Raw genomic sequence first — 9,043 nt, forward strand, 5'->3', positions numbered from 1 at the left:
AAATTTAACCAAATGTGGTCAAATTTAGAGAAAATGGCATGACTAGGAATAAGTTTGTTTAGAAGCATATGGGTTTCTCTGGATGACATTCAGGCTTTAGCAAAGCCTTATTGTAACACAACCATTATTTGTGCAAGGTTCTATGTCTTTCTACTTAATAAATCTATGTCCAAATGACAAAGAGAAACTAAATGTGATAGGCACCATTTTCTGCCAGGAAAAATTGTAAGTATTGCTTTAGAACCCTGTCTGCAACTTAATTTATTTCTATGGCTTGAATTTTTTTTATTCTTGCATCATTCATAACATGAGTGTTCATACAGATATTGAAGGTGGTTAACTCTAGGAATGAATTCTTTATTGCACACGGAACTCCCCCAAAAGTGCTAAAAGCACAGACCTGAAACTCCCCAAACTGATATACCCCTTTAGACTTCAGTGTGAAAATCCTTACCTCTAGAACATTTGTGGTGAACAAGTTAAAACTTGCGAGATCAAAACTTAGTCTTCAGAATCTTCTTCCTTTACCGATAGAGTATTTCTTCTGTATTTCTTAAATCTAAGCCATTAAAATGACCAAGTTCTCTTCTTTGTCTCTCTTTTTCCTAATAGCTGGAGCTTATCTGACTCCAGAGTGTAAGTATCTTCTGTGCCTACCAAATGTGAGCATTAAATGAATTTCTAGTGATTGTATTGTTACAGTATAAATGAAAATTATTTTGCATAACCATGTCTATTCCTCTAACCTGTAATGTGTTATACAATTGTTCGTCAGTAAAATTATAACTATTAGGTGATTGTAGGATTCTTTTAAAATCTTTGATAATGATATCATGATTGTCGAAAGAAGAGTTACATGAAATTATCTGCTTAGATCTCTTATGTTAAATCTTTCGATTTTCTTTTGTAGGTTTCAACATGGAGATAATTGGAGGGAAAGAAGTGTCACCTCATTCCAGGCCGTTTATGGCTTCCCTCCAGTATGGCGGCAATCACGTTTGCGGAGGAGTCCTGATCCATCCTCAGTGGGTGCTGACAGCAGCCCACTGCCACGATCAGTGAGTCATTGCACTTTCTGCTTTTTTTCCATGTTTTTCCTCAAGTTGATGAGAAGAGAAGCTCACCTCTCCCAGGAGAGAATTTGATCTACCAGTAGCTTCTGTGATAACTGACCGACTGGTGGAATTTGCACATCCATGTTTTCTGCCCTGAATTTTCCTTTTCAGAAAGGGAGAGCTGGCCTACCTTTCCCATGAAGCCATTAGACAAATTCTAATGCGTCAGCAGTAATAATGGAAGCAGCAGTATTCCTGACCTTATTAGGTCATACTTCTCATGAGAAAATCAGACAACCTGAGTTTGCACCTCCACTTCCCCATTTTACACATGGGCAATGATAATAGTAGTACTTGCTTCATGGGATTTTGATGATTAAATAGTATCCTTATAAATATTTGAATATGCTGAGCACATAGTAAATACAAATAAGTTACAGCTAGCCGTAGTAGTAGTAGTAAGAGAAACTTGCTTTGCTAATGGATTTTTAGACTCCTTACATTAACTCTTCTGCCCCCTTTCCCAGCCTAGAAGTGAGGCCCATAGCTGGGAATCACAGCTGTAGTGGGCAACAACCTACCCGGGTGAGAAAAAAAAGTTATAGATGATTTACACACACATACACACACATACACAGAGTTCTTTTTCTGAGATACTTAGAATAAAAGCTTTTCTGAAGACAGACTATGACCTCTCAAAGTCCATTTCAGCCTGTGATTCTCTTACTTCAGCTTAAAAAATCTAAAACCCTTCTTGGGATTCTGCAACCATCACAAAAATTTAGTGTTTTTTTTGTTGTTGTTGGAGTTTGGGGGGTTGTTTTTGTTTGTTTGTATGTTTTCTTCCTTATGAGTCTTACATGAATAAGCTGTAAAGAGACAGGGCCTCCTTCTCCTTTCCTTATAAGCATTACAGCATTTCACTTAAGAAGCTCTTAGCCATAATGCTTTGTTCTCTGAGCAGCAGCTATACCTAAATGGAACACCTGAATTGACTCGCTTCTCCAGGTTTGGTGGGGTGGCGGGAGCGGGGGCGGGTAGTTGTTTGATTGCTCCATTAATGAGACTTCTGAACACAAAATAGAAATTTTGAAGCCTGGAAACAGTGAGAGTTTCTGTTTTATTTCCAAATAGTAAGCCACTAATTTCTAATTTAATGTGGCTAATTTATTTAAATGGGATTCTTGCTGTCATAGAAATCACCCTTGTGTCCCCATCACTTCTGTTCTTTCCAGGGCACTTGCTCCCTGTGGACCAGCTAGGCAGAGGGTGACTATCAGTAAATATTCATTCAATTCAAAATATGTACATCCTCAAATATGTTTATGGTAGACATTCAGATGGACTTTAATTTCTCCAGACACAGAGCTTGACTTCTTATAAATGTTCAGCAAATGCTGGATAGGAAGAAAGAAATCTGAAGACTTTTTGTTTTTTGGGTTTTTTTTTTTTTTTTTTTTTTTTTTGGCTAAGCTGAAAATAAAGTATGTGAAATCCTTCGCAAGCCATAAAGTGTTACCTAAAGGTAAAAAGTATTATTAAGTTGAATTTTAAATTTTGTCAAGTGAATTTGACTCAGTCGGGGTGGATTCTCAAATTGACAAATCAAGGAAAAGAGGTCTTGGAGTTTAAAGGAAAAAAAAGAAAAGAAAAAAGAAAGAAAAAAGAAAAAACTACTGCTGACTATCATTTTAAATGGCTGGAGTTTAAAAGAACTTCAAAATATGTGGAGTTTAAATTTCCTCTACAGGACACTTGGGTGTAAAAATGTGGATGGATTAGTGCTTAGAAAAATATTAAGCTTTGTGAAATCCAAAATACTTATGAAATAGTTCAATGGTGGCTTCCCACAAATGTACTGCAAGTATCCTGCAGGAATAGCTTACTAACCCCGGCCCCTCTCTCAGCGAAACGGTGGAGGAGGCCAAATCTGGGGTGCTCCCCTCTCACTACCCATCTACGTGATTCCTCACGCAGTATCTTGACCCTTTGTTAGTTGCCATGCCAATTTTAAAAGGAAACTGGTAAAAAGACTTCTTGCATAATCTTATTTTCAACATTTTAACTTATGAGAAGCAATCTCTCACCAACTCTTGTCCATTGTCTTCCTGAGTCTCTCCCAATGTCTTCTCTTTCTGAGCACCCTCCCCTCCTACCACCTGCCAGTGATTAGATGGAAGCCCCCACACTCCCATCCACATGCCCTTGCTTCATCACAAATCACTCAAGGCTCCCAGAGTAGAACGGTTAAAAATCTAGGCCCTGGATTCAACAGAACTGAGCTTTCCATCCTGCCTGCATTTGCATTCTTAATATCTATGGGACTTTCTCAGGTTTGTTCATTTACATGAGTCTCAATTTCCTCATGTGCCAATGGGAATAATCATAATATCTCCCATACAGGACTGTCGTAAGGTTTAAATAAGGGGTAAAAAAAATAAGTGAAATGCTTAGCACAAAACCTGACATACCACTATAACTTAGCAAATGTTATCTAATGTTGTTATATCATTATCTGTACCTTCCACGGTAATCACTGAGGAACAATCTGATGATCCAGTTGCATTAATGGGATAGGACAGCTAGGTCATTCCCTCCTCTCTTAGGCAAAAGAGACCTCTAAGAAATAGGCACCCTGCCTTCTCTGTCAGAGTGAAGGCCTGCGTCTAAGCAGACATACTGCTCAATGCCAAAGCAGATGGGCAGAAGGAATAAGAGACTTGAAAGTTCTTGACACAGGGCTTAAAAAGGTGTCACGGAAAAATCACTGGACTTAAAGTCACAAAAACTGGGTTTGGGTCCTGATTCCCCTACTTACAATGTGTGTCACTTTTGGCCAGCCAAAGGACTCTTTCACCAATAAAGACTACATAGCCCTTTGGCTTTAACAACACTGAGAAGGGTTATTGTTAGGCTCAATAGAGACAATGTTTCTGAATGTCTTCAGCAGATGAAGTAAAGACGTACTGCAAGCAACACATTGACTCTGCTCTATATGTAGTTTTGATCCAGGTAAGTCCAGGGTGGGACTCAGAAAGCTGCATTATAAACCAATACCTCCAGATGATTCTGAAGCAGGTGGTCCATTCTGAAGCAGGTGGCCCACCCATGGAGAAACACTGTGCTGTACAAATGTACAAATGAAAGACACTGGTATTATTATGCCTCTGTATGAATTTAGACCTGAGTTTATAAGGAGGTGGGATCCTAGAACTCAGGTATCATGTGAGCAGAAAAACTGACCTTTGTAGTACAGATTACGGTTAAAGTGTATCCAGAAATGGAAAGTTTAGAGAGCGTTCATAATCTGCTTGGGTGGTTTTTAGTATTAACGTGTCCCAGTGGAGATGAAAAGAACCAAAATGTTTCAAAAGTGTTAACTAATCAAGGAAATTGGTAAAAGATAAAGGGAAACCAGAAATGTTCTCAGCACCCTTCCCCTAGTCAGACTTTATCTTCCGCAGTCCGCATTGTACCTCACAGCCTTCCTTGGGCTCGTTATTTACACGTGTACCCATCGTTTCTCTTAGACCCAAGATCTTGGGGATTTTCTCTCATCCTTCCCCTCCAAAGCCTTGGGTTTAGAGAGTATGTTGAATTTGAGTTTGAATCAATCTTAGGAAATTCAGTCCGCATCCTTTGAGAAATTTTATCCCCATCCTGATTTTGCAATAGGTAAACTTTTCAACAAATAGAGCTGGAATTCCAAAAAAAAACCAAAATAAACTCTTTTGGTAGAAACCAAAAAGTGGTCATTCCTGGCAGGCCCTGCCATACGCAACTTGCCCCATAGTAGTTATGCACTCATTCCCCAAACCTGAAACAACTTTCCTTTTCTTTTCTGTATTTCGGTGCCCTTTTTAACTTTCATTAATCTTTATTAATCTGTATGTATGGGTATGTGTGGTTTTTTAATAATCTGTCTTGATCCCTTTTTCAAATGACAACTAAATAGATATACGTAAACAAATATAATTCTTTGTATAACCTTCCTTGTTCAAAAAAAGGATTTGAAGTGACTTCCTAAAAACACATATTAGAATAGGATAGTTTTGTAATATGCAGATGGCTCCCAGGTATTGCCAAGAACTTAGAAAAGTCATTTCTACTTTCACAACTACATGTAAATGTAGTTTTATTTAATATACGGTAAATCAGATCAGTTGTGGCACAATTGAAACACTGGTACTAGAACTGTATATGACTGGGGATTTAAAAAAAAACTGTTGTTTTTTTTTTTCATCTGACCCACCCATTTATATCCTCTAAGTCTCCACAATGGAATTATCAATGGCTACTAACCCTAAAGTGTCTTCATTTTAAATTAGCAGTTATTTTTTACCTTAAGGAAAATTCTCCTTTCTTGTTCAAATCATCTTTCTAATTGAGGGGACACAACATCTGAGCATATATGACAGCCATGTAATGGACCTTACTTCTCCAAATTGCCCTGAAATAGCATCTAGACATACCGGTTAACAAGTGAATAGCTGAGTCTTTACCTTTTAGTTATTAATGCCATTAACACTGAGAAGATAAAAAAGTTTTGGAGATTGATGGTGGTGATGGATGAACAATTAAATGCATTTAATACCATAGAACTATATATTTAAAAATGCTTACAGTTGTAAATTTTATGTTATGTATATTTTACCTCAATTAATAAAAAAAAAAGAAGAAAACTTAACAATGGTAGGTATAAATCTCAACCCAAAAACTTGAGAAGTAGAATTTCCTTTAATTTTACATAAATTAACACAATTTTGTTGTAAACTTGATTTTAGTCAATTAGGATTTCACTCCTTTTTCCCATAGTAGGTTATGAGTTCTAATATTCTTTCACAGTGCTGGGGAATTTGAGGTGGAAATGGTCCTTATTCCTGTAGGCATATGACCTTTTCCATCATTTCTCATCCAATGGGGGATTTGGGAATCATTTCGTTGCTTCTATTCTCTTTGCCTTTTTTAGGTTTGCTAGAGGACAGTCTTTCAAAGTGGTTTTAGGAGCACACTCTCTCTCAAAGAATGAGGCCTCCAAACAGACATTTGAGATTATAAAATTCATACCATTCTCAAGATTTAAATCAGATCCTGAATCAAATGATATCATGCTTGTTAAGGTATGTAGCATTGCCTGCCTTTAGTTTCTCCAACATTCTTATACAATATAGTTCAGCTGTTAAATCATCTATACAAAAACACTTTGTTAGCACTCTCTTCATGTTTGAGATGACTGTGACATACTATATAAGGGCTCATTTTAACTCCATGTACTTCCTTGAAAGAAACAAGAATTTATTACAAATGCATCAGGCTGTGTTAACACAAGAAAAAGCAACTCTGATGCTCACATATGTGGGAAGGAACATCCTAACAGGCCTAAGGATCCAGATCAAAAGCTTTTTCCCCAAATGCTTTTATCATTAGCAAATGAAAAATACAAGTCATTTATATAACAGAGCCAACCAAGTGACTTCAGGGACACAGAAGTGAGTTACAACTTAGTCTAGACCATACTTAGTCTAGTCCAAACTTAGTCTAGACCATACTCAAGGGTCCTATCCAGCAGGAAATAGCCCAACCCTCAAAGTCATGACCTGTGGATGTTATTCCACAGAAAATCATCCAATGCAGAGCAAAGGCCAGTTTACTTGAGACTGAACAAAATTCCTGCTCTGCATAAGTTCCCTCTCCAAACATCACTGAACTCCATGGGGAATGGAGAGCATGTTCCAAAAAGCAACAACCACGAATTCAGCTGTGAGCTACCACCAAAGAAGATTCAAGAAGAGGGACGCCCTCCTAGAACAGAAGGACCACACATGGATCACTCAGGCTAATAGCAGAATATTATTGGGGACGAATAATAATTTATTCTCTTTTCAATTTGTCAGCTTCACATGGTCGCAAAACTTGATAAGCATGTCCAGCTGCTCTACCCAAGCACCAAAAATTCTATTAAAGCTGGAACAAAGTGCCATGTTACTGGCTGGGGCACCACCGATCCAGAACTTTTCCGCCCCTCTGATACCCTGCGAGAAGTCACTGTTACTATCATAGATCGAAAACTTTGCAACTCCCCACGTTATTACAACCGCAATCCGTTTATAACTAAAGACATGGTATGTGCAGGAGATGCCAAAGGCCAGAAGGATTCCTGCCAGGTAAGAGCCTATCACTCAAAGAGGCATCTCAGAGAGCTGTTCTATAGTCAAGGCTCCATTTGCTCATTAGCTCAGAGGAGAGGCATGGAATACACAAAATTACAGTTCCTAAAAGAACTCTCCCTTCCCAAACAGCGTTACCTCTCATCTTTCAGTCCAAATGAATCATAAGAACATTCCCAACATATAATAAAGACTCATTAAATGTTTTCTAATCAGGATAATAGACTGTATCTGATGACTTGTACAGGCTTCTTCTGAGGGGTATTACCATCCTAGAAAGTCTACCAACTCTGAAGTCACTAGTGGCAATTAGAAGATAACTTCTCTAAGAAAAGAACCACATTTTAAATTAATAGACAGGTCTTATAAGACTTAACTTAAAAAAGCTCAACTATATAGTTCGTGTTTTTTAAATCATGTCAACCGACTGACTCAAAGAAACAACAGTCATATTTTTCAAAATCTTGTCTCTTGGGGTACTAAAAAAAAATAGGTGTACATGATTACAGATGACAAATAGGTAGCACATAGATTATCAATATTTTTAAAAATTAGAATACAATATTTGCATCACACTATACATGTGATTATCAGGTGGAAGGTATGATGATTTCAAAGATCATGTGCATTTGCAGTGCCCCAGGATCATCATCTCCCGAACTTCTATTTTCAAGGCCAACCGGAGCATGAGGTACTGCAGTTTTCGATGGGAGTGGCAGCAGAGGCAAAGGCTACTTTTCAGATTTGAAAGCAGCTCTTAATCTGAAAGGCCAGGCTGCCCCCTCTATGACCCTGTCACTTTCCTTGACAGAATTTTAGTTACATGTTTTATTATCAGAGTGAGTCCTCAAGAATCGGTTTTTGAGCAGATATTTTCTAAGTGTTGTGTATGTGCAGAGCACTATGTTCATCTCTATGAGGATGCAAAACAGGGAGAAGCTATACAGAAGATAGAGCTCCTGCCACCAAGACATTACTGCAATACTCTTTCTGCCAGTCTAAATAGCCACTTGATTTCAGATCCATAAACACCAAAATGAAATTCACAATTTAAAAAATTTCTTTTATTTCAGTGAGTTATTTTAAACTTTATGTCTACCCATTCATTCCTTAATGAATAAAGTTCAATAGTCACTGATTACCAAAGAATGTATATGTATGGTCCTAGACAGAGACAGACAGACAGACAGGAACATAGTCCTGGACAGAGACAGAGACACAGAGACCCTACACCAGTAAGGGGCTACATTGGGCACTATTCAGGACACAAAAAACCAAGGACCCAGATAATAATCTTTGAGTAATCAACAGGTGGTGGTAGAAAAAGTTCAACAACTTCTTACCAAGTATCTTCCCATTTTCTTCTTTCCAGGGTGATTCAGGTGGTCCCTTGGTCTGCAAAGGTGCCTTCTATGCCCTAGTCTCTGGAGGTCGTAAATGTGGTGTAGCCAAGAAACCTGGAATCTACACCCTACTTACCAAGAAATACCTGATTTGGATCAAAAGCAAGCTTGCCCAACTTCATGCAAACTGAGGCTACAAATGATTTTTTTGGATCTGCTGCTGCCTGTTTTTCGCTGTGTTTGTTTGTTGTTTTTCCCATAATGTGTTCTATAGGCTAACTTTATCTTCAGATGTAGCTTGATGGAGTTAAAGTGGAACATAGTTAGAGTCCACTCTTGCCCCTTATGATTGACTTTGTTATGAGTTCAAGTTCTCTTTCACATGTCTTACTGATGTATTTCTGCTATGCTGATTTCATTCTGAATAAAATTTAGAAGACTATCTGTCTTTTATGGGAATGAGTACGGCAAATGGCAT

At 38.0% G+C, this 9,043-nt stretch overlaps 1 protein-coding gene across 1 annotated transcript; it reads left to right on the forward strand.

The window, feature by feature from the left end:
- The first annotated feature begins 476 nt into the window (after positions 1-476).
- Positions 477-8,791, forward strand: GZMK (granzyme K). The gene is made up of 5 exons (XM_039869938.1): positions 477-636; positions 911-1,058; positions 6,025-6,175; positions 6,950-7,219; positions 8,595-8,791. The coding sequence occupies exons 1-5, from the start codon at positions 573-575 to the stop codon at positions 8,754-8,756; spliced, it is 795 nt and encodes a 264-aa protein (XP_039725872.1). The 5' UTR covers positions 477-572; the 3' UTR covers positions 8,757-8,791.
- The last annotated feature ends 252 nt before the right edge of the window (positions 8,792-9,043 follow it).

The sequence above is a fragment of the Pteropus medius genome, unplaced genomic scaffold (genome assembly GCF_902729225.1).
Source record: "Pteropus medius unplaced genomic scaffold, Ma_sr-lr_union100, whole genome shotgun sequence".
Lineage (NCBI taxonomy): Eukaryota > Metazoa > Chordata > Mammalia > Chiroptera > Pteropodidae > Pteropus > Pteropus medius.

Excerpts from the sequence above, each read along its gene's own strand:
- GZMK (XM_039869938.1), top strand. The coding sequence starts at position 573 with ATGACCAAGTTCTCTTCTTTGTCTCTCTTTTTCCTAATAGCTGGAGCT. Across the intron at positions 6,176-6,949 it reads ATGATATCATGCTTGTTAAG|CTTCACATGGTCGCAAAACT; the intron begins GTATGTAGCATT and ends TCAATTTGTCAG. Across the intron at positions 7,220-8,594 it reads GCCAGAAGGATTCCTGCCAG|GGTGATTCAGGTGGTCCCTT; the intron begins GTAAGAGCCTAT and ends TCTTCTTTCCAG.